This window comes from Scleropages formosus, chromosome 15 (assembly GCF_900964775.1).
Source record: "Scleropages formosus chromosome 15, fSclFor1.1, whole genome shotgun sequence".
Taxonomy (NCBI): Eukaryota; Metazoa; Chordata; class Actinopteri; order Osteoglossiformes; family Osteoglossidae; genus Scleropages; species Scleropages formosus.
The window spans coordinates 4,930,796-4,955,960 of NC_041820.1; the positions used below are offsets into that span (position 1 = coordinate 4,930,796).

Consider the following 25,165-nt stretch of genomic DNA (forward strand, 5'->3'; position numbering starts at 1 on the left):
TTTTTAATGGAAAACACATATTTGATGGAACCATAGCTGGCTGCAAAGTAACTAATATCACATGAGGTTTTTTCTTACATAGTTCAGAAGTTCAGTGCTCTCATTGAAAGGGCACATGACAAAGGTACAGCTGGTGGTTTCCTGCTTGCCGTTTTAGCAGGGCACGTGGTACCTGCTGAATTTCAAACACACCTCCAGTATTACATGTTTTTGATGTTCACTCATATTAACCTGTCTCTTTAATCTGGCTGAATACTATGTGGCCAGTATTGCATGCTGGGTAATAATATAGTGCACGTAGCATGCAATCCACATCAAAGGCCTTTGAGACCTGGAACAGACTTTTGTGAATGCCCAAGGTTTAATTTACCTTTATTAAGCCTCAGATGCAGAACAAACCTTCCGGTACAAGGGATCAGCAGTACTGCAGTACAGCAGTACTCTGTTTTAGGGTTTAAAGTATCAGTAAAACATGCGGATTATTACATTACTGTTGATATTTTAAATGTCACTCAATGGCCTGCATTCCTGCAGATCCTGGTGCCTGGAAACACCCACAATGCTCTGCTGGAACGCCTCATCCCTGACACCGAGTACTCTGTCAATGTTGTGGCTCTTTATGCTGACGGAGAGGGACCCTCAGTGGTCGGAGATGGCAAAACATGTAAGACCTTGGCCTCCATCCATCAGTCCCAGTTTGCTCTTCTTTATTGGGTGTAGGGCTTTTATTGCCCTCACAATGTGGAAAGTGCCTTTTGTTTCCAAGGCTTTGAACATATTCAGGCCTCATCTCAACTTTGTTCCTTATGCCATAAGCTGCACCTGTGGAACCCTTTGAGTGTCTGTGTGGAACCCTTTGAGTGTCTTTGATGAGAGAAAAAAACAGCAATTGCTCTGTCATTCTGGCTGCGGTCACCAGTTTTTCCACTGTAGCCCTTTGAAGTTCAGCTAAATAGCAAAGGCGTGGTGTTCAGCATCACTCAAACATGGAAATATGAGGGTGGGTTTTCTGGAAAGATGGAGACCTGGCCAGATTTGATTAATTCTTTCCCATGTCCTTGATGGCTCAGTGCCCCGCAGTGCTGCGAGGAACCTCCGTGTGTACGACCCCACTACCAGCACCTTGAGCGTGACCTGGGATCATGCCGATGGGCCGGTTCAGCAATATCGCATCACATATGCCCCCACCACAGGGGACCCGATAGAGGAGTATGTGAGTATGGCAATCATTTCAAGCACAGTAGGTTATACTCTCTTAGTTTTATGCAGACCCTTTGTTGGGGGTCTGTAGTGTTGAAACAATGCAGTACATTTAAGTTGGAGTCTCCTGTAACACCCCTTCTTTAAACTCCAAGTGTAATCATTTATTCATTTGGTGGACATTTTTTTTTCAAAACAATTTTCAAGGTGTGGCTAGTACACTAAGCTTCTTACAATTTTTTTACTCATTTATACAGTTAGGCAATTATTACTGTATCATTTAGAGTAAGTATTTTGGTCCAGGGTACTACAGTAAGAGGTGGGATTCAAACCACAGTACTATGATTACATGGCGATGGCTCTGACTAATACACTACCTTCTGGCCCTCAATTATCCGATATTCCAAGCTGTCAGGCCTTGAACCTCTTTTCAAACCAGGCGACTGATGTAGACATTAGGAAGGAACAGACTTAATTTATTGGCACAGTCAGTGTGCAGCTAGCAAGCTGGGTGTCTTATTCAGAAGATTCACACCCCACTATGTTTAATGTGAGTCTGTACAGAAATAGCAATGTTCTTCCCATCCTCCCGTATAGGCTGTCGTCCCTGGCAACAGGAACAACATCATCCTGCAGAATCTGCAGCCAGACACCCCTTACAGCATTATGGTGGTGCCTATTTACCAGGATGGTTCGGGTGGAGAGCTGACCGGAATGGGCCGCACAGGTAAACATGTATCCATAGGATGAGACCACACTGTCTTCCCATAGTCAAAGCTGAGCATTCCAAGAGCTCAAGATGTTCTCAGTAGACCTTTGTGGTTCACTCAGTATCGACAGCAGAAGCAATAGGAACCTTGTTTCTCAGACCCACTGGGTTTGTCAGGGTGCCAGGTGGTTTGGATGCAGTGATTTCATAATGGGAGTCCTCAGTGCAGCCCTCAGAAAAAAACAAAAACATCCTGGAACCAAACACATATTAATCTTGAAAGACCAACAGAAGGAAAATAAGTGCATGCCAGTTACCACAGAGAAGCTGTCGCGCCAACATGATGTTCTCATGTGTATTTTTGCACTACAGTTGACTTGAGAATCGGGTCATAGTGGTTGGCTGATAGATGTGACCGACTCACTGTTGATATGGGTGAATCATTCCTGTCATCCAGTGGGCCTCGTAGCACCGCGGAACCTGCGTGTCTCAGACGAGTGGTACACCCGATTCCGTGTGTCCTGGGACCCGGTACCCTCACGAGTCCTTGGGTACAAGCTGGTATACCAGCCAGAAGGTGAGCTTGAGATAGTCTCATCTAGAAGGTAACTTGGCAGGAAGTCTCCTGCCTGGCTGTATTTTTATTTTTTCTTTATTTTCTCTGTCTTTTTTTGCTAGGCTTTTTATTTATATATATTTTTTTTTTGTTTTTTAATTGTACTCCAGCTGACGATTTTATTCATTTATCCATATTGAATCCTTTAGCCCTGTTGAATCATATTTTCCTGTAATTGAAGCTTGTGTATGGCGGCCTTGAAGAGAAGTGTGTAACTTTATGTGGTGTGGAATTTCAGATAAAGATGAGACCATGGAGGTGTTCGTTGGAGACGTCACAACATACATGCTTCACAACCTGCAGCCTGGCACTACGTATGACCTCAAGGTCTTTGCCCAGTACGAGTCCGGTCTGAGCGAAGCCCTTCTTGGACAAGGCACCACTCGTACGTACCTGCAGGGGGTGGTGTGCTCAGTAAACGTATCCTATGTGAACGAGCAGAAGGGCACCAGTTTATCCTGTTGCGCTGAACACTTTGCTCTCTGCAGTGTACCTGAACGTCACCGACCTGACGACGTACGATGTTACTCATGACGCGTTCTGCATCAGATGGACCCCCCACAGGTCGGCAACTTCGTACAGGATCAAGCTGAACCCATTTAATCGTAAGTAGAACATATAGCTCAGTCTCACTGGGCTCTGAGTCTTCTTTTCAAAGTATTTAATAAATAGTTGTAAATGTCAGCTTTTCTGTATTGCATTTATTCATTTAGCTAGGCCTTTCTCAAACGCAAATTGCAATGTTAAATCTATAAATTAATCTACTTAGTTATTTACACAGGTGGTAATTTTTACTACACCAATTTAGATTAAGCTCCTTGATTAAGGGTACTTCAACTGGAAGTGGGATTAAAACCTGCAGCGTTTGGGTCTAAAGGAAGCAGCTCTAACCATCACCCTACTAAAGCACTAATAATACTGAATATCCTTAAAAATTGCATTAAATTTTATTTATTTTTTGAAGATCCCTATACTTACACATAATTTGTTGAAGTGATCCCGTTGCTGCATTTTCTTTCTGGCTGAAAATGCATTTTTCCTTTGACTTCAACACATGATAATTCTTAAAATTGGAACAATAGCTAGAATATGGAATTCTGTGTATGGTATTTATTACCATTATGAGTGGCCTTGCTTGCCAAACTAAGCTCATTTAGTGGTGTGAGAAGACAGTATTCCCAAAAGGTGAATTAGCTACAGAGATGCAGACTTGTAGAAGGTTCAGAATAGTGCATTTACAGATAAAATGTCGATATGAGGGAAAATGGGGGAAAGGACTAGAGATTAAATTGCACTTAGGAATTTTGATTGTAAGGGAAAAACACCACAGTTGGGAGCGAAACATCCCAAGAGAGGGAATAAGGCAGCTGTTAAGTCATGAGAGTTTTACAGTGAAGAGAATCCTCATCTTTGCTGTTTCTCAAGCACACTCGATATATGGGACACTCATGAGGTTCTTTCTTTCTTGCCATCTACAGCGTACAGTAGAGGACAGCAGGAAATAACTGTCACTGGATCAGAGAGCCAGTACTGCTTCAACGGTCTTTCCCCCGATGCCCTGTACAACGCTACAGTCTACGTCCAAACCCCCAACCTGGAGGGACCCGGGGTCAGTGCGAAGGAGCGCACCTGTGAGTTACTCTCCTTTTCCATCCTCACTGTGCTGGCTGGATTGTGACAAAACTTTTCGAAAAAGAAAAAAGTTCATGCAGCTGTACACCAAAGTACACCAAACTTGATATAGCTCAACACTCATAGAGTACCCATCAAAAACTTTAGTATATTCTTGGAAACCGTATCTCTCTAATACTGTAGACTGCAAAACATACTGTGTACTGAAGCACAATGACCTTCCTTTAATTATTCTTAAGTATTTCAGCACAAAATATAAAAATCATATTGCTAAAGAGTACAAAAATTTACAGCCTTTTCATTTGGGACACTTTCACAATTCCAGGAAGAGGGATCAATTTTGATTTTCAAGTTAAATCTTTTTTCACAATTTTTTTCCACAGTGGTGAAGACCACTGAAGCCCCAACGGAGCCTCCAACCCCACCTCCTCCTCCCAAAATCCCACCCGCCATGGAAGGTGAGGACACCTGATCTCTCAGGTCACATCACTCCACACAGCAGCATTCCACACATCCCACCCACACAGCAGCGATCAACCAACCTTGTGGATTTGTTTTAATACAAGCCTATCAGGACTAATTGGTTCACAGCCCTGACTATCAGTCTTCAGTAGCATGCATTTTTATGTACATGATTGTCTTATCTTGTCTAAAATGTATTGTATCCAGCAAGAAAAAGTCATACTTCTGGCATGTTTACTTACGTATTAATAGATAATGTGCTTTATAGGGACATTCAATAACATTCAATAATGATATAGTTTTTTTTCCTTTTTTTAGTTTGCAAAGGTGCCAAGGCAGATTTGGTGTTCCTTATTGATGGGTCTTGGAGTATTGGAGAGGACAACTTCAACAAAGTCCTACAGTTTGTTTTCAGTACCATTGGAGCCTTTGAGGTCATAAGCCCACAAGGAATGCAGGTGTGTTCCCTGAAGAGTACCGCTGGAAACACTTCTTTTTCAAATAAACACTGTGTGGAATGGACTCTAGAAGTAGTGGAAAAATGCCCAGAGATCAGCAGCACCCAAATGTTCCTCTTGCTCCAACATACTTCCACACCAGTGATTCATTTTGTTTCCCCACTGTCTTTGGAAACAGGTGTCTTTTGTGCAGTACAGTGATGATTCAAAGACTGAGTTCAAGCTGAACACCTACCATGACAAGGGTACAGTGCTTGCTGCACTTCAGCTGGTGCGCTACAGAGGTGGCAACACCAAAGCAGGTACCCTTACCCCCAGGTCTCACTGTCCTGGGGCTGCACAGGATGATTTGTTCTTTTTATCTGCATATAACCAACATTGCAAGTTTCAGAACATCCATGATAACAACACTAAGTGTTGTGAAGGCATACTGAGTCTTCTTATTTCCAGCATGCCAATGTCAGTTCCATTGTCAGTTTCATGAAGTGGATCTTGGTGCTGTTGCTATTCTCTCATTGAATTCGTTTCATCCAGGTGCGGCCCTGAAGCATGTTGGTGAGAAGGTCTTCACCTCAGACAGTGGAATGAGAAAGAATGTTCCAAAGGTCCTAGTGGTGGTCACCGATGGACGCTCTCAGGATGAGGTCAAGAAAAACGCTGCCAAGCTACAGCATGCTGGTGCGTTTCAAGTTGAAGGTTCTCAGTTAACCTTTCATGATATTCCTGATGGTGTTTTACCAAAGTGGTTGTGCCATGTCATTTTCTGACAATTATTTATCAAGTAGGGGGGTGTGGTGGCGCAGTGGGTTGGACCGCAGTCCTACTCTCCGGTGGGTCTGGGGTTCGAGTCCCGCTTGGGGTGCCTTGTGACGGACTGGCGTCCCGTCCTGGGTGCGTCCCCTTCCCCCTCCGGCCTTACGCCCTGTGTTGCCGGGTAGGCTCCGGTTCCCCGTGACCCCGTAAGGGACAAGCGGTTCTGAAAATGTGTGTGTGTGTGTGTGTGTATTTATCAAGTTTTGCTGAGGTCTTAAAACAGACATTGGATAGATGTTGACAGACACAGGCCGAAGAAGTTTAAATTGTTTAAACCTCATTGTCATGCCATGTGGCATCCCAGCATCGATTACTAAAATGAAGAATGAGTGGAGATTCTTGTTGTCTCTTATCCAGGTTACAGCGTGTTTGTTGTTGGTGTCGCTGACGTGGATTTCTCCGAGCTGCGCAACATTGGGAGCAAACCCAGCGAAAGACACGTCTTTATCGTGGATGACTTTGACGCCTTTGCGAAGATTCAGGACAACCTCATAACATTTATCTGTGAAACAGCCACATCCAGTAAGAGTTTCTCTACTTTTACAGTCTTAATGCCTTCAATGTTATTTTCCCCAAAAGGTCCTCAAAAGAATTATGAGATTCATGTATTTTCTTACATTTTAGCTTGTCCACTGATTTACCTGGAAGGCTATACATCGCCGGGTAAGTACAAAACTAATCAGTGTGAAATATGGAATGATGTCCTTCATAGATTTTGTTGATTTTGTGCTGAGAAATACATCCCGCTATGTGGCACAGGTTTCAGAATGCTGGAAGCCTTCAACCTGACAGACAAGACATATGCCTCGGTGAAGGGTGTGTCTATGGAACCAGGTTCCTTCAACAGCTACGTAACCTACCGACTCCACAAGAATGCGTTCCTCTCACAGCCCACAAAGTGAGTTTGGACCGATATCTACGAAGCTCTCTGAAACCCCATCTCCCGAAACCCTGCCCTGCCCATGGAAGATGGCGATTGTTTTTTACAAACTTTCAGATTCTGAGCTTGCAGGTCCCCACATGCACTACTCACAATAGAGTGCTGGGTCTGGCCTCTTTGTTTTTGCAGCCTGTACAATGAGGTGTTATTAGGACAGAAACATTTTTGTTTGAGTATGGAGGTCTTGAGCAAGACCCACCCCTCCTATATCATCCAGGGAACCTCTAAGGCACCCAGAGGTCACAAGCTTCATTGTATGCACCCAGTGTCATGCCTCCAGGCACTAGGAGAGTTGGAAGACTAAAGAACTGTGGAAACTTCCACAGCCGAGTGGTCTCTGTTTAATTTGCCTGTAATAATCTCTGTTTGTGCGTGTGTTGGCTCTACGCTTGTTGCGCGCAAATGGAAACACTTTTAGAGTTCTTCAACAGAAAGCCCTTATAACATGTGAGCATTTATTTTCAAAGCCATGTTGGCATACATGTCGAATGCGAAGATGTGGCATGAATAGATGGGCTTTGTTCGGAAATTGCTTTTCGCTGGCATATTTAACCCATGCTGCCCCCCTTCCTCGACGGCCCCCGTGAACACTCGGACACGATTGCCTGGTATATTATCCTGCATGCTCTGAGATAATGAGACATCTAGCATAGCTGGCTGACTTGCAAAATGTCGCAGCACTTAAATACCTTTTCTGAGCAAGCAGACAATTAGATTTGTTTAAAGAATAAACCACGTTGCTTCTTAGCCCTGGGACACCAATTTCCACCCAGACTGTATATACAGTGTTGACCTTTATATAAGCACAAACTTTTACCTACTGGATATTTCATTAAAGCCCATATAATCAGTAATTTCAGCAAATGCCTTTAAATCCATCTGCTTTGGGTTTGTATTTAGACTCGGTGACTATGAAAAACAGGCAGGCATTTTGGAATATTTTATGTTTGTGTTTCACAGAGATGTTCACCCAGAGGGTCTTCCGCCCATTTTCACTATCATCCTGCTGTTCCGCCTTCTGCCGGACACGCCTGTGGAGGCCTTCGACATTTGGCAGATTGCCGACAGCGGCAGCAAGCCTGAAGTCGGGGTCACTGTCGACCGTAAGCCATCTTTTTCTGCCTGAGTGATGGGAGTTGATGTCCCCCAGCTGGACGTTCTGCACAAAAAGACAATGTTAACGTAATGGGCTCCAGATCCCAACGGCGCGTTAACCTGTTCCGTTAATTAAAGCCGTTCTGAGGATATCCATGCCCATGGACCAGTGAGCACCAGCTGTTGCTCAAAGACATCGGTCCTTTTTTGATGAAGATTTCACTGCTTGCATGTTCAAATGACAACTTGTTAGCCATTTACACTACTTCAGCTGGTTTTGTTTTCTCTCTTGTTTTCATTTGCGGTTGACAACTTTGCGTAAAAATCCATTCCTGCTTGCTTTGCTGAAGGCCTCCATTTCTCCTTTTTTAGCTTCCAGCAAAACGATCTCCTTCTACAACAAGGACACCCGGGGTGAGGTGCAGAGAGCCACATTCAGTGAAAATCCTGTTAAGAAAATCTTCCATGGAAGCTTCCACAAGGTAAAGATCATTTCGTCTTTTGTTTTAGACTTTGGTTTACAGTAGGTGTCATGAATTCCATGGGAACAGTGAGTAGTGTCGTGGTTACAGCTACTGCTTTTGGGTCCAAAGATTCCAGTTTCAATATCCACCTCCAGCTGTAGTACCCTTGAGCAAGATACTTTCCCTAAAGTGCTCCAGTAAAATTACCCAGCTGTATAAACGGGTAAATAATTGTAACCTTAACACTGTAAGTCACTTTGAAGAAAAGCGTCTGCTAAATGAGCAAAAGTAAACAGTATCTATTCATTTAGCTAACACTTTTCTCCAAAGCGACAAAGTGTTTAGCTACTTACTCCCTTTACTCATTTATACAGTTGGGTAATTATTGCTGGAGCATTTCAGCAATTACCGAGATCATGGGTACTACAGCAGAAGCGGGGATTCAAAGCTGTGTTCTGGGCACCAAATGTTGTGTATTAAAGTAGGAGAGTATTGCAAAGTCTTGCTATCTCGTACTGTGTCCAAGACACTGTGGTCAGTCTGAACTGCTGCCTTAAGTAGTATGTAGTAAATAGAAACTCCTTCCTATAATGCTGTCTAATACGCAGTATATAAACAATGCGAAGACTAACTTTGGAACTGTAGACTATTTACAATAGGTGTTTTGTTGCTTCAGATTTACTGCATACTTTTATAGTCATGCACAGTTAGAAAGTGAGACGATGATCTCGACTGTAATCTGTGGACAGACCTCTGAGGTGTACATTACAACGCTCCAGAGATTCGTACAGCTGAAAGGCAGCGGCAAATTGAAGGCTGTGTCCCTCTGGCAGTCAAAGAATGACTAGATCTGATTTTTGAAGCTGAAGGCAGTAAACAATGATGGACTGTTGGAGAGGCTGTGAATATCTTAGCACTTATTGGCAGACAGCATTGGGCGACCTCTACGACCCGTCGCAATCTGCAAACAGTTATAAATGGAAGTTTACAGAATTCAGATTTACAGGGGATCTGGCAGCTGCTCACTACTCAAGTATGTTGTAATACGTCAGGATTTGTTCGGATTTATTTTACCGTGTTTGTTTTGATTTACTTGCCCATAATTCTTATAAAGCGCACGTAGATGAAAGGAATGGCTATTGTGATGTGTTGCAAGTCCTTTTCGTACAGGCCATTCTTCAGTTTTGACAGGAGCACAAGCTTTTTAAATTGATTTACTTGCAGGATGCTTTTACTCTGGGCAGAAAATTACTACAACTGCAGAGAGAATATAAACGGTATTAAATTATAGTTAGGTTGCAATTTCCATAGAAAAAAACATAAGATCATAACCTTTTATAGACCACTAACCACTTTGTCACCTTCAAAGCAACATGCACTTACATGGACCCCTGTGAAGCCCAGGTTAAGAATTAGTGACATAAAGAGCGAAAGGTAAATTTTTAATGGAGTGATTTTGTTTGCAGATACAGGCAAAATGAATCGGTACCGTTCTAGCGATACCCTCAAGAAAAGCTTGTGCTATTGGCAGCTGGGATTTGGAAAAAGTTGGGTTATCATTTTCTTACATCAAAAAACCCTCTCTTATTAATTTAGCATTTTTCACCTTTCATTTCGGTCCTGTTGCTGTTTTGTTGCCTCGATCCTGGCTTGGCTCTGCTCCTGTTGCTAGTAGCTTTTGCTGGAGGGGATGTAACCCCCCGCGGTGAGGTGCTTTTGTATTGCGTCAGCTTGATGTCTGACCTTGCTTCCATAAAACTCAACACCCACTTTGAAAATTTTGATCGCTGGGAGGAAACAATGTCCCTTTCTGAACGCCTCAGAATAACATCTATAGTAGACTTCTGTAAAGGACTGAAAGAGGCCTCCAGGTGCTACAGGCATCCCCTGAGCTGTTTCAGTGCCCAGGAGATGTTAAAAAATTGCTTGGCCTTTTTTAAAAGGTGAATATTATGTGAGGTGCAAGAAAACAGCTGTGTCAGTGCTATTGCTGGCACCTTTTTCTCCTCCCATGGTAAGCTGTGAAGCTCTCCCACTGCCCTGAGTAAGCACAGCGAAGCCAGCGTGGTTTAACCTGTCTCGTTTGATCCATTATATCTCACTCCCTGCTCTCCGTGATGTATTTTCTTCTCTACTGAGCATGTAGGATGCTTCATATATTTTAAAGGTGCAGTATAGGCTGCGGAGATTGAAGACTGGGGACTGAACAGCATTATGTTTGTCTTTCGGACAGACAAACCCAGCTTGTCAGTAGTATTTCGAGAAGTCACTAAGGATAAACATGGAAGGCTAACTATCCACTTTATATAGTCATGGTATTTGTCATAGTAGTTAGACTTGTAATTTTTCTTGTATTTGTCTGCCTTGGTCCAGGAGTTGGGACCATTAGTGTAGTGATGTAGGGATCTTCGTCCGCAAGCCAGCCGGAGTTCCCTTTCATGGGAGGAGAACCAGATTTGTCACCCCACAGAGGCTCCCAATTTCCTTAATTTAAGCAAAAAATGTAGATGTTACCATGGCTGCAGGCCGACTCCAACAGAAACGCTTTCTCATGTCAGGTCGTACAAATGCGGCATTATACAAGGCGAGGTGTTGGGCAGTCAGACTTTCCATTTGCAGGGTCACTCGTGCCAGTGTTCCCATGCAGTAATGATGATGAGGAGTGACCGGTCCGAGCAATCAAAGAGCCCCTAGACTGCGATCTTTGCAGTTAACTGCTGGGAACTGTAGGGGACAATTATCCTGTATGTACAAAAATATCAAGCACCATCACAATCCAGATGAAAGACTGTTTGGACTAACAACTGTTCTTTGCAAGAATTGAGTCTCATTGCAAGTTCCTTCAGAAAAAAAAGTATCTCATAAAATACATTACACGGAATTGTTTTTTTTTTTCATTAAGTGCATCATTAGCACAATGGGCAAAGTATCACAAAAGTCTTTCTAATAAGGCTAGGACAGCTTTCAGGGGAATAAGAAAAAGAAAGTATCTCATAAAACATGCTGCATCACATTCAGAAAAGAAAGCATCTCATTAAATTCATTACAGTTTTTTTTTAAGTGCATCATTAATCCAATGGGCAAAGTATCAAAAAAGCCTTTCTAATAGGACTGGGACAACTTTCAGGGGGATAGGACATATTTTCCGTACTTGGAGCCAGCTATGCAGGGTGTACGCCCTCTTCAAGTGGAACGTGAGAATGGGGAAATCACCATGGGTGTTAATTTCCCCTGGCTGTAAAGATAGACATGACTGTACAGGATCACAGTCATTTTTCTCATTGTTTACATATTCTCAGTTTTAAAGCATGATTTTGACAAGTATGCTAATTTCTGAGTGATGCAAGTTGTCAATAATGTTTTGGAACACAAAGTGAAGGCGACAATGAGGCACATTTGAATTTGCCTCATTTCATTTCAAATGCCCAGAGGTTGGTGTCTGCCTTTTCTTTTTTCTTTTTTTTTTAGTTTTGAACCTACAACCTTTTGATTTAACTGCAGTCAAAGCTAAAGGGAAAAATAAGATGGGGCAGACACAAGGCACAGCCAAGAACAATAAAATGGAGGCAAGGAGAAAATCACGGAAACCTGTCAAGAGAAATAGAAATAAAACCATATGTTGAGCAGTTCCGAACACCCAGAAGTCAGGCGAGAAACACCAACAGGCGTAAAATGAGAGTTTGAAACAAGAAAGGTCAACAGTTCCAGGATCTCTGCTACCACCTCAGCAGCATGAGGACCAAACATTTGCTTGGCCCTGTGGTACACATCCTTTGAGGGGATGAGGTTTTGCTTGGCCGTGGCTTTTCTACGAGAGAATGAGCCAACGACTGTTTAACTTACCTTAGCTGAATACGAAGGAGAAAGCTGTACCAGTGAGGACGCTTCACGTATGAATAGGATGACGCCTGCTGCCTGTGCACATTCGACATGCAAGTAATCCGTGAGACATGTAGCGCGACAGTAGTCTTTTACCCCATTTGTCCCTCTCCTGGCTGTTGAGAGCTCTTTGGCTGTTAGACCAGTGGTGCTCCATTGTGTGGACAGTTTAACCATAATGCTATGTGTGGTTGCCAAAGCCCTCAGCCAGGGTTGCGGATTCCAGCAGTTCGCCGTAAAGCAGGAATGCAAGCTTCTTACATTGCTGCTGTGTGACTGATCATGACCCTACAGTTCCTCAAAATGCGACGGCATAGGAAAGCACGGAGGAGGACGTTTTTGAGGGTGTACCACGAAATGACATAATCGCTAGATGCGGCATGGCCACACTGGAAACAAACCAATCAGATACAGTATGTAGCTTTTCAGTTGGGAAAGTTTCATGGAAACAGTCTTTGTACTGCGTGCCACATGTATAGCCTTGATACCACAAGCCGCCTGAGAGAAGGGAGATGAATAAGGTCCCCTTTAAATAAGCAGTGCAGATGTACCATTTCTTGTCGCTCCATTAATAAAAAAATGCTGACATGAAGTTTTCCATTGCAGGGTGACCACCAGTTTTGCCTTACAGTATATAATAATCTATAATTAACTTAAATCTGTAGAGACAACATTGGTGGGAAAGTGAATAGGAGCTTTATGTAAATGGCGATTTTAAGCAGCAATAGATTGAGTGATGTGCGGTCAATGCTTTTAGTCGACGGTTGCACATTTTTCCTTCCGTTTGTTCGCTTGATTTGCAGAAGAAATGATAGCCAAATTGAATAATAACAGGGTTTTAACTTGGCATCTGTGTGGTTATGTATTTCTGCTGTTAATGAGTACATGACTGAGCGGAAGCCTATTGATAAAAGACTCATCTCTCTGTATGTGAATCTGCAGTTGTCCCATGGCATTGACCGCAACCTGTAAGGGAAAATGAAATTCTTTGCTTCCATATCTCTGCAGCTTCACGTCTTAGTTACGCCAAAGAGTGTCAAACTGAACGTGGACTGCCAAGAGGTGGGAGAGAAAGAGATAAAAGAGGCCAGAAACATCTCCATGGACGGATATGAGGTGCTGGGCAAAATGGCGAAGTCCAGAGGCAAGGGCGAGTCGGCAACGGTGAGCAGAACTTGACATCAGCCAGGATCAAAGGAATGTCCCAGTTAAAGCGTACAACCAACATTGCTCCTCTTGATCTCGAAGGTGTTTTATTTGCTGGTACATCACACTGCAATCTTCATGAAGACACAACCATGACCCCAGACACCCACATCACCCACTTCCCCTTTCTTTTCCACAGTTCCAGCTCCAGATGTTTGACATGGTCTGCTCTTTAGGCTGGACCAGCAGGGACAGATGTTGTGAACTGCCAGCAGTGGTAAGTTGGCCTTTATTTAATGATTTGAACATAAAGAAAAATATGATAAAGTGTCCAAAGTGCCTGTGCCTCTGGTTGTACGCTTTCAGAATAGCTGGTCACCAGCCCATCTCATGTATCGCATCACTTTTAAGCAAGCTGTGGCACACAATAGCCTTTGCCTAAAGAGGAACGTTTCCAGACAAAGAATTTTACTTATGAATGGAAAATGTCCTCAGTGCTGCTGGTGGTTCGGGCCAAATGCTTCTGCGCTGTTGTTATCGTTAATAGTTCTAACTGAGCTGTAAGAAACGGCTGCGGTGCTATGGGTTACCCTCTCTGGCAGGAAAATTACAGGACATTCACTTCTTGCTTTCAGACTATATGCTCCAGAAAGTGATACATCTTGGTTTTTCCAGACTTCATCTGTTTCTTTTTTGTCGCATAGTCAAAATATGGACTTTTCCTCATAATGATGGATTTTTGTGGAGTAGACATCTTTTTAAAAGTGAAAACAGACAGCTCTTTACTTTCACAGAATGGAGAATTTGTGCCTTGCTGCATTTGACAAGGCCTCCAACTCAAGTTGCTCGAGGTGTTTAGATCACGCCGCCAGTTTGGAGAGCATGGCGCCGAGGTTTTGTACATGTTACCAAACTGACTTCAGAAAAGGTTAGAGCAATAAATCAGGGTCTCGGAGAGGAAGACGTGAGCACCAGGAACTAGATGAACAACTCCATAGGCAGCTGTTATTACTCTCAGTAGATTGTGCGGCTTTCATCTGATGTATCAAGATTCGTGGCTTCTGGACTCTTCTCTTTCCGTCTGGACTTTCTCACTTAAAGCCCCACTTCTTGAAAGCCATGTGAGCCAAACAATTAAGTTTTGCCATCCTCTGGATATTTTGGACCTTCATAATTCTAGCATTTTTCTCTGCTTCTTTTCTCATTCGGTCTCTGAACATTTTTCCGATGCGCAGATTTATCGATGTTCAGAGCGGGTCGACCACCTTTCACGTTTGGAAATATTAATCAGCAAGCTCAGAGGAATGTGCCATGACACAAAAATACATCCATTACATAACTGATTACAGCTGCGGCAGGCTGCGTGAATGCTGCTGTAATTAATGCCACAGATTTTATTATCGCTGAGCACTGCTGTGATTTTTAGAAGTCTGACCTATGTTCTTGCCTCTGTGTATGGTTTACAACCTGGAATATGTGCATCCCATTAAATATCTCAAACTCCAGGGGTGTTGCTGGGGCAACGGCTCTCCCTTCCTGCAGTTCAGGAAAAGGTCCTATGTCCAGCGGTTCTGACTGTTCTGACCCTGCATGTGAGGCCCCACCCCAGCCCCTCATCCCACCACAAGCCACAGCATGTGGCGGAGAAGCCTGCAGGAGACTCAGAATTCCTTCTGTGGGAAAACACTCATCTGTCATGGTTAATCTCTCGCTCCCCATCCCACCTCCTTCTTCATCACTTCCCTTCTCCATCCTTTTCAGAGAGACGAGGCCAAATGCCCAGCTCTTCCCCACTCCTGCACTTGCGCACAGGACAGCATTGGACCTCAAGGACCACCCGGACCACCGGTATAGACATTATAGACATTTACTGCAGCAGTCCCTAATGAGAGCACGGTACCACTCACACTTTAATTATGATGGTGCGAGCAGACCAGCATAATGTTACAGGATGGTGGGGATTGTGTTACACATACAGCTCTGTTCTTTGAATTATGAAAAAATGTGTATTCCATACTTACAAGGGATATAAAATGGATTTATATCGTGTGCAATTTAATTTTTCCCCCATAGAAATGAGAATCCATACTATAAAATCAGTCTCTGTATAAAGGAACCCTGCAGAGGCTTAGTTAGTTTTTCATGTACTAGAGCGTATGAGAGCCTGTGGTTGAGGTTTTACTATTGGAAATCCTCTCTTGTGGTTGAGGCTTACAACTCTTACTGCTCTAGGGTGGTCCCGGCTCTAAGGGTCCACGCGGTGACAGGGGAGATTCCGGTCCACCTGTAAGTAACCTGCTGACACTATGTACGCCTGTATCACTTGTACACATAACTAGTTTTCTTTGTTGTGTCGTTTGACTTTGACATTTGACCGTGTCATTTGACCCTGAGCTGGTGAAAATAATAAAACCCTAAACAATCTCACTTTGGGCCATCAGCAGACCTTTGTTTATGGAGCCATCTTCCAGCTACATGTGTTCTCAAGAGTTATCCTGAATGTTGTCAGTTGGCCTATCGCATAAGCTGTTATCACTCTAGTGTTTTTATTCTTATCTTTGTTATATTTTCTAGGGTCCACTTGGGTCACGCGGTGAGTCAGGGTTACCAGGACCCATGGGGCCCCCTGGGCCACAAGGCCCCAATGGACTCTCCCTTCCAGGGGAGCCGGTACGTCATGTGCCAAAGATCTAAGCTCTATTCTTGATGTTTTCCAACAGCAGAGACGGCGCACAGATGTTTGCACGTATGTCAGTGTGTCCTTGTTTAGAAGAACCAAATCATTGCTCTGTTTCTGAAGCTATTTTCTGAGGAGGCGATGGGCTTTGGGGTAAATGTGGCTTAAACTTCTTTCAGCCAGCATTCCTACATGTCCAGGGACTTCACTTCATATCAAGTTGCTGTAAATAGTGTGGATGCATAAATCAGCTTCCCACCTAGAGAGTCTTCCAGGCCTGTTCAAACATTAGAGCAGGGCTTGCGTAAGCCACTGATGTTTATCTCTGTGGTTTACTGGCCATGATAATGGTGTATTTTTTTTGGATAAAGAACCATAAATCTTACATTTTCTATTGGCTCATTCACTGGTACTCTGCTGGAGGTGAAAGTTTCTTAATGCAAAAGTGTTTTTTTTTCACATTGTCAAAAAAACCCTTGTTTTCTGACCGGTTTAGGGCCGACCTGGACCCAAAGGAGATCCTGGTGATGCTGGACTGCCTGGACGCTCGGTGAGCTGTGCTCTGGGGTTTCGCTTCAGTTGTGGTTTTGAAAGGGAAACTGAGATAATGTGCAGCATAAAATACTACTACCATGCTGGAATCCTTCCACACAGCAAGAATGAGACAAATATTTCTGTTAGGAAAGAAGCACAAAGAAGCAGCTATTAAAAAACAACTAACATGTCTTAAGTTTACAAAATTTACTGCATATTTAGAATATGCCGTTATAATGGCCTTAATGAACTTATTTTACATTTCACATTTTTGTATTCATTGCCAGTCGCGGACTAGACCTTGTCACTGTTATACAACCACTGGGCTGCTCATATAGCTATAGAAACGTGAAGGCTTTAACTGACTGTATTCCAGCTTTTATGCTTGAAATGTTCCACTGGATTCTTTTCCATTGCCATTCAGAGCAATAAGTGGATTCCATGTTGGGGACATCGCACGCAGTACATGAGAGAACATGACCATCAAGGCCACAGGCACTGAGGGTGGTTCTATTAAAAAAAATTGCGAGGTAGAAGGAAGAGAATGTTTCTTTTCCCTCGTCAGCAGTACATTATTCGCCATTAGAAGGTCTCGATGGCCTGCTGCCATACAGAGATTGAAAACTGCCAACAGTTGGGAGATTCATTCTAAAGAGCATTATATGAATGTTTTCACCAATGAACTGACACCTGTTTATTCTCTTGTTTGGTCAAACGAGGTGGATGTGTAGTCAAGGCCAAGTGTGGGATTGTGACACTTTAAAAATGTGGGTTTTCTGTCTTCCCAGGGTCCCCCAGGACCCCCTGGACCATTGGGTCCATTGGGACCAGCAGGAGCAAGGGTACGTTTTGTTGCTGATTAAGATAAACACAGAAATTAAAACATGAAACAGTTGAGCTGCATTCGTTTTTTCATTTAATTTGCTTAATACATTAAACTGAAATAGTGCATCGAAAATACAGAAAAGAAATCTTTCATCTGTAGGATTGTATTTGTTGATTTTTTTTTAATACATGGACAGTCCTAATGATTACTTCTCTTTGAATGGGTGAACATGGATAACAGTAAAATTTATTCCTCTTTGCACTGACCTTGTAGGGACCCCCAGGAAAAGAAGGACCTTCTGGGCCTAGAGGTCCACCAGGACCTATGGTGAGTCTCCGCTCTACTCTACACAGAGGAGAGGCATTCACTTGTCTCTCCAATACATGATTGACTCAGTCTTTTTGTACTTACAGAAATGTAGACTTTATTCTGCAAAAGTCTTGCTGCTCATTTGACTGACACTGTGGTTCTTCCCATAGGGAAGTCCTGGATCTCCTGGAATGCCAGGGAGTCCTGGAAAACCAGGAAAGCCTGGAGACACTGGACGGCCTGTAAGTACAATTTGTGCTGTTGATACACAGAACTGTGATGGTGCAGGTGGATATACAGTATCTTACTAACTGAAGTCAATAGTAGAAGAACAGTCTTATTCTGAAGAAGCATCACGTGATGCACTGTCATCCATTGTCATCAACTGTCTTGTGTAACTGGAGCTGCTTAAAATGAACAATTTTAACATGTCTTGAGCTATGTTTGAGCATTTGTATCTATATGTGCTACAGAAAGTCATTACTGTGTATTTTGAGCTGTTTCAGCACTGATCTTTTGACTGTTTTCCAGTTTTTTAAAACATAACTGGATTCAGTTTCAGCCCAACTTTTGAGCAGCAACACTGAGTACCAGCAGCTCCTTCACATCAAATGGAAATAGTGTGTAAAAATCAAACTCTTGCCAAGGGAGAGATTTCAAAGGATATTGAAGTATATGGCTACAGTCAAAGACACAGACACTGTTATAGTAATTTGGAAAGAGGATTTTGAAACTTTGCAGCAGTCTGACTTCAGCTTTGTTAGACATGTTCTAATCTAAGGCTCTGAAAGGCTGTATGGGGTCATCTATGAGGATCAGTCACAAAATCCATTTTCCACTGAGCCCATTTATGTTACAGTTCACAATTCGAATAAAGTTTTGTACATTTTGAGTTCAAATTTAACTGATTGAGCAGGTATTCTACTGATAAACTGTAAAAAACTAATACATTTTAAAAATAGAACAATTTTCACACTTTTCTTATATTTCCTTCATCAAATGCTTAATTTTTTTCTCAAATATTTTATAGGGAGCCGTTGGCATCAAAGGAGAAAAGGGCGAGAGGGTAGGTGAAAGTAACTACTTCACAGCCAACTGTGCACCACAATTTTGAAAGAGAGCTATATTCAATCAACATTGAAATTCATTGCCATTTTCCTTCTTAGGGAGACTTTGCTTCTCAGAACATGATGAGATCAATAGCCAGACAAGTGTGTGAGCAGCTTGTCAACAGTGAGTTGCCGCTTGACCTTCAGTTTTGAAAACATCAATCAATTAATCGAAAACATAAATCAAAGTCAATCAATATCAATAATCTCTGTTGTGTGTTGCAGGTCAGATGAGCAGGATTGATATGATGCTGAATCAGATCCCCAACGGCTACCGCAGCAACAGCCCCGGTCCAGCTGGTCCCCCTGGACCACCTGGTAACGAAGGACCTCGCGGTGAACCGGGCCAGCCTGGCGGAAGTGGCTTCCCAGGAACTCCAGGTTTACCCGGGCCTCCTGGAGAAAGAGGTGGGTCTTCTTCACATTAAAAGTGACACTTGGGTCTTGATACAGCAACTAGATTCATAGTGCAGTGGACATTCGCAAGTGTTTCGTTGCCAATTCGGCAATTCAGCACTTCCATGAATGCACAGCTAACTTCCATTAATGACATCCAGCAAAATGCCAATACTCTGGACATCCTCTTCCAGCCTCTAAAAAGTTATTCTGTTTGTCTCAAAATTTCCACTTTTCATTTCCTCAAAACATTTTCCAGTGGTTTGAGAAGGAAGGAATGTTGCTGTCGAGAGCACAGACGCAAAGAGCTCTGGAGATTTTGACACCACCCAAGTAACCAGTGGCTCTTCGGTTTTTTAACAATTTAGGGCTTTCCGGAGAAAAGGGTGAAAGGGGTAGCCCTGGAATCGGAACCCGAGGACAAAGAGGTCCGCCTGGACCACCTGGTGAGTGTACTGCCATAAGAGTCTCCCGGACACACTCTTTAATTGGGCAGATCGCCGTTTCATAGTTCTGCATGGCTCATTGTTTCTCCGCAAACAGCAGAGGGGAGCCTGAAACACGACCCCCTCTCCATGAAAACCCATTATTTATTCCGCAGCTGGTCCCAACATGCCAGTTTAGTGAATCTGTCACAGAGCTCTTTTCGCTTAGCATGTCGCATTCCTTAGCTTGAAGCTAAGTCACTGGCCCTTTTGACGTTTTGGTGCATCATCGAGGAGGGTCCTCTCTGAAAGCTGAAATGTCCTGTACCCTCATAGATTCTGAAAACAGTGAACTAGAATATATCCAGAGTCATTTCAAGGAGCTCCACATTAAATGATAATAAATAGCATGAATAAACCAATGTGAATCTGGGAAGCTCGTTTCAGGTTCATCTCCACAGACACCTTTGTGCACCCATAAAGTCAGAGCTCCAGCTGACTGAGCAAAAAGCTCAGCATGTTCTCAGCATCATCAGCAATGAATCTGTCCATCAGCAAGTGTTCAGTCAGCCTATAATGTGGGTTTTGGTTGCCGCTGAAGACTTCACACATGCTTTTAACCCATCAGAAGGATTCACTTCCATTTCTGGAAATCTTTTCCATAAAATGTAGGAATGAGTTCATCCCCCCGAGGGATTTTGGGTCAGTTAAAAGTCTAAAGTCATCCGCTTTAATTACAACACAGGGAGTTCCTTTAAACTGCTGGATCCCTGGGGGGTGGTGGGGGGGTTAGGGCGGCAGGGCTGGTTCAACAGCAAGCTGTGAATCTCAATCATATGAACGATGTCTGCAGCCTTCAAACACGACCAAGTCCCTATCCTTCCATGAATAAAACGGAGCGACCCTGTCAGCATGCAGGAGGAGCTGGTGACAAGGAGTCTTTCGTCTCTGGCTAATCAGACTGCTGTGCGATTCGCGTTCGCTTGGGCCTTCATCGACAACACATGTGCCGACTTATGGGAGCGACTGAATGGAGGGGGGGAGGAAATTCCATACTTGGTTTACACCGTCTAGACAGGCTGGGGCAGGGGTAACATTGCGGAGCTCTGGAGTTACCCCCCCCTTAATTGAGCAGTCTAAATATTTAAATTGCAGTGGTACAAACCAATTTTCCCTTCCGCTTCCAGTTGGGATTTGAGGGTGATGTCAGTGGGCCCCCAGCACTTGATTTCCAATCAAACCCCTCCTCTCCCTCTTTCGCCAGGCCCACCAGGCGAGTCTCGAACAGGCCCCAGAGGCCCCCAGGGTTCTTCTGGGCCCCCCGGCCCCCCTGGTCGCCATGGAACCACTGGCATCCGGGGACCCCCTGGTCCTCCTGGTTACTGCGACTCGTCTCAGTGTGTTGGCATCCCGTACAACGGACAGGGATACCCGGGTAGGTGACCTCCTTCACATGCACAAGAGGACAGAACAAATAGCAGCCTCACTCTCTGTAACGTACATGATATTGATCAAAATTCCTTTGTAAAATACATTTGTAAAATATCTTGTTTTGAACTAGACATGTTGTACGCAAATGATGTCATTTGTCAGTGATCTTTTATCACCAGTTTTGCTTGCATATAAAGAAATGCTCTTTTTCACAGGAACACTAACACGCTCTTTATAACCTGTTTCAGGTTCGCCATAGTACATTTTATAAGTCGCCTGTGCTGCTTGCACTTTGAAATCCAGAAAAAAGTCATTTTCTGAGATTTTGTGCTCACGTGCTTATGAGGCCTTTAAGGATAACCACCGTGGAAATGATTAACGAACACACTGCTGATCATCACACAGAGGGAACGGACTGGCACTAACAAACACTTTACAGCTACTAGATATCAGACAAGCAGCGGCGATGGCAACGTAGCGGCCTGTTTGCATCTTGAGCCAACACGGCAAACAGACAGAGAGAACGCCTCTTCTTTTGTGGGACGAAGCATGTAAAGCTACTAACAAGGAGGATTTATAACCAAGAACAACCAGTGTTAACATGGCAACGTAGAATCGATGTCTGTAAATAAACTAATGGTGCCTTGTAAATGATTCTTAAAAAATTTTTAAATCGAATCCACTAAAATTAGTTAACAGCTTGTGCATTATAACCCTCTGCTTGCTGAATGCCATTATAACCTCTTTATTTGATGCCTAATGTGATTTAGTTAGCCTCTGCTCAGGTCAAAATCGAAGCACGTGCTATTTGTATATTGTAGTCAAGAGGCTTTTTGTACTTTTTGCAGTATCAACTTTAACTAGTCGACTAGTTTACTATCAACTAGTACATTTGTTCTTTTTGCCCCTTGTTCTGGTAACATGTATTTCTCAGTAAGGTACTATTCATATGACTGAGGGCAGTTTTAAATGTTTTGTATGAAGATCCAATAGGATATAAACAGTTTTGTACAAATTGGAACTTTATGATTTATTGGCTCATCTGCTCTGTGCACATTCGCTGCGATGCTCCGCTATTCCTTAACTGAGCTGAGGACCACTGAGGAAACAGTTATGCAAACAATAAGCTAATAACAGATATAAGATATATATCTTAAGGTGTGTGGGCTGATAACACTACATAGAGCTCATTGGAAGTCGCTTTGGAAAAAAGCGTCTGCTAAATAAATAAATGTAAATGTAAATGTAAATGTATATCTTTGACTCAGGTCTCTGATATTTTCTTTTCCCCGAACAAATTGCATGAGACATACCCTGTTTTTTCATCACAAAAACAACAGAAGAGGGAAGTGTACAAGTTGTGCATGCCAGGTTGCAGGTTGCAAAATTCATGTTCACTCGGTTCAGTTGGCCACCACAATATTTCCAACCAGGCCGTTACCAACCTGAACCTGAAACCCACGTAGTGCCCATCCCCGAGGAGCCGTCGGAAGACTATGAGACAGAAATTCAGTCCCCCGGTTACACACGAAACCAGCGCGGAAAGCGGTCGCTATCAAGAAAGGCATCCCAAAGGATAGCGGCGTAAAAGAAGAAGTTTCTATCTCTCTGCAGTCAATATCAATTTTATAGTACCGCATATACTTGTCCTGAGATAAATTTGCACCGTAATGTTAAGGGCTGGATATTTTCTCTCCATTGGACATGTCTTGAAGTGTGTGTGACAGAAGAATATAAAGTAAAATCCTTCCAAGTTTTTTTTTTGCTTGTTTTTTTTTTTGTTTTACGTTGAAAACCTGTGGGCTTGCTCTCTGTTTCCCTTAGTGTCTCCGCTTGTAATATAACTGCGCAGTGTGTTTTACCCCGGTCCGCCGTGAGTGTCGGCTTGCAGATGTTCGCACATCTGGAGCCGACGGTGCAGCGGCTCACAGCTGAAGGGTGTCGAACATCGAGACGTGTGAGGCCTCCACCCCTTTAACGGTTTCCATCGCGGTCCATTAGAAATGTCTCTGTAAAGCTGTTCGCTCCTGTTATGTTACACATGACACCTCCACATCACTTTAAAGACAACTGGTCCGAGATCAACCTACAAATCTTAAATCATCAATATTGCAGATTATAACATTCTTTTTTTATTTTAGACTGAATATTTATCGGTTTTATTATACCAACTCACAGCTGATTTTGCCAAAGGTGGAATTGCATGTCTGTGTTGTATATTTAGTAAGGGTTTTTAAAAATCAGAATATAGTTGTTGTTTTCTTGTTTATTTTACCGGTACTCTGCGCAGTTGAAATCGGTTTGCAAGTCTGCGGTTATAGAATTGCGGCTTTAATGTTTTAACTGCAAATTGTGAATTTCACAGCCTTATTTTCTTATTTATTTCTGAGACAGAAGAGGCATTTTTCAATAAAACTACTGAAAATGTGTCATCTGTGTCCATCTCACATTTGTAAAATTGTAAACAGAAATATGACATGCAATGCAGAGAACAACTGTGAGTTTGAAAATGGGATTTGTCAATCAAAAAGTTATTAAATACAAACCATACGTACTTCATTAGCGGCCGTGCTCGTTTATTTTGTGCATGCATGGCACCACACCTGTCAGGGACTCACACATTTAAGGCACCGGTTTCTTTCGGTGAAAGGAGGACACGGTACATTGTGAAGGATACATGATTTACTTGTAGCGAAAGAATCACTGCTCATCATTAGCTTTTCAGCACCACCATTCTTGCTGGATTTCAGCCCTCCATTCATCTGCTACCAGTAAGCACTTGTCCGGTGCAGGGTCAAGGTGGTGCACAGTCGATCCCAGAAGGACAGGACATGATGCAGGACACGTTACCTGCTGTGCAAGAGACAGTATCACCTGTTGCACCACTTTGCCACCCTCTAAGATTTTGAATGAAGAAAAATTAAAAAAAACTAAAACTAAAATAAAAACATCTTTGCTTCTTTCTTTTCAATATTTCATCATATGCTTTTTCATAGAAATTAAACATTGAGTACTGGATGGAAAAGGAAAGTTACATTTATCCTGGGCTATTAAAACAGCCGCTACATGATCTAGATATTGATTGTTGGGGGTTGGGGTTGCTAAAGACACCCCTCCAGTCTGGGTAGAACCCCACCTGACCAGTTATGCCACTGAATGGACCAGAAACATGTCCTGTACATAACAGTCACACCGGACCTGATCCACTGAAAGGGAAAACTATTTTTAATAACTTTTAAATAATATAATTTCAAACAATAAAAACAGCACTTTAAATAGCAACAAAGAAACGAATGCAACTCCACTTGACCTCACCTCGACCTTGACTCTGATAACCCTTTTTTCATGGAAAGGATCTGGGGTTCAGTCCATTGTGTTTGTGTGCGAATCGAGGCGCGTGGTGGGCGCTCATACTTATGTGACTTTGATTTAGATCAAACACATGCCTCGCTGTTGAGAATAAACTCCGATTGTGAGCGTGTGCTCGGATTTCACAAAGACGTGTCCCACATCCAAGGGCCGCCGTGGAATTCCTCCGCACCTAATTTCAAAAAGATGAGCCTGACCGAGAGCTGCGTTTTCCCCATGCGAGTCTCCTCTTGGCACTTTGAAGTCACTCCTGCTGGAAGGGAAGTATGCTGAGAATGTGAAACTCATTTACAGGGCCAATAAGCGTGGGGAGATTAAAAGCAAAAAAGCAGAAAAGAGCTACTCTACTGAAAAGCGTCAGAATCTGTGTTTGCCGAAAAGTGGGAAAATGTGCAATAAAGTGTGATACATGTCATAATGCAGATGATTCATAGCATGCTAAAATTGCACTTTTGGATAAGAAATTTTTGCACTGAAAGTTTTACATGAAGCCCTTTCTTTTCTCAGTACCATGAATCTTTGAGTTACAATGCATTAATGTGGCAGAAAAAATAGATATTTTTATAGCAAGTGGCATATTGCATGTTGCTTAATGGATGGAGATAAAAGTACAGACCACTTTTTACAGCTTTTCTGCCCTGCCATAGCAGTGCAAGGTAAGAGCCAGCAGGGATG

General features: G+C 43.0%; 1 protein-coding gene across 3 annotated transcripts in view; it reads left to right on the top strand.

Moving 5' to 3' along the window:
* Nucleotides 1–23,670, top strand: part of col12a1a (collagen, type XII, alpha 1a) — a 62,748-nt gene extending 39,078 nt beyond the window's left edge. For 2 of the 3 annotated variants that reach the window (XM_018732163.2, XM_018732158.2), the window contains 31 exons: nt 535–664; nt 1,071–1,213; nt 1,798–1,927; nt 2,367–2,486; nt 2,764–2,910; nt 3,014–3,130; nt 4,004–4,156; nt 4,541–4,615; nt 4,938–5,077; nt 5,256–5,379; nt 5,612–5,755; nt 6,248–6,412; nt 6,515–6,553; nt 6,650–6,788; nt 7,791–7,933; nt 8,298–8,407; nt 13,277–13,432; nt 13,614–13,691; nt 15,176–15,262; nt 15,647–15,700; nt 15,989–16,084; nt 16,588–16,641; nt 17,414–17,467; nt 17,725–17,778; nt 17,931–18,002; nt 18,791–18,826; nt 18,927–18,993; nt 19,095–19,277; nt 19,634–19,711; nt 20,955–21,125; nt 22,555–23,670. In XM_018732163.2, coding sequence (XP_018587679.1) covers nt 535–664; nt 1,071–1,213; nt 1,798–1,927; nt 2,367–2,486; nt 2,764–2,910; nt 3,014–3,130; nt 4,004–4,156; nt 4,541–4,615; nt 4,938–5,077; nt 5,256–5,379; nt 5,612–5,755; nt 6,248–6,412; nt 6,515–6,553; nt 6,650–6,788; nt 7,791–7,933; nt 8,298–8,407; nt 13,277–13,432; nt 13,614–13,691; nt 15,176–15,262; nt 15,647–15,700; nt 15,989–16,084; nt 16,588–16,641; nt 17,414–17,467; nt 17,725–17,778; nt 17,931–18,002; nt 18,791–18,826; nt 18,927–18,993; nt 19,095–19,277; nt 19,634–19,711; nt 20,955–21,125; nt 22,555–22,709 — 3,414 coding nt within the window. In that variant the 3' untranslated portion in view covers nt 22,710–23,670. Of the gene's footprint in view, nt 1–534; nt 665–1,070; nt 1,214–1,797; nt 1,928–2,366; nt 2,487–2,763; nt 2,911–3,013; nt 3,131–4,003; nt 4,157–4,540; nt 4,616–4,937; nt 5,078–5,255; nt 5,380–5,611; nt 5,756–6,247; nt 6,413–6,514; nt 6,554–6,649; nt 6,789–7,790; nt 7,934–8,297; nt 8,408–13,276; nt 13,433–13,613; nt 13,692–15,175; nt 15,263–15,646; nt 15,701–15,988; nt 16,085–16,587; nt 16,642–17,413; nt 17,468–17,724; nt 17,779–17,930; nt 18,003–18,790; nt 18,827–18,926; nt 18,994–19,094; nt 19,278–19,633; nt 19,712–20,954; nt 21,126–21,369 lie in introns of all 3 variants that reach the window. The other variant, XM_029258332.1, reaches the window with a different exon arrangement.
* The last annotated feature ends 1,495 nt before the right edge of the window (nt 23,671–25,165 follow it).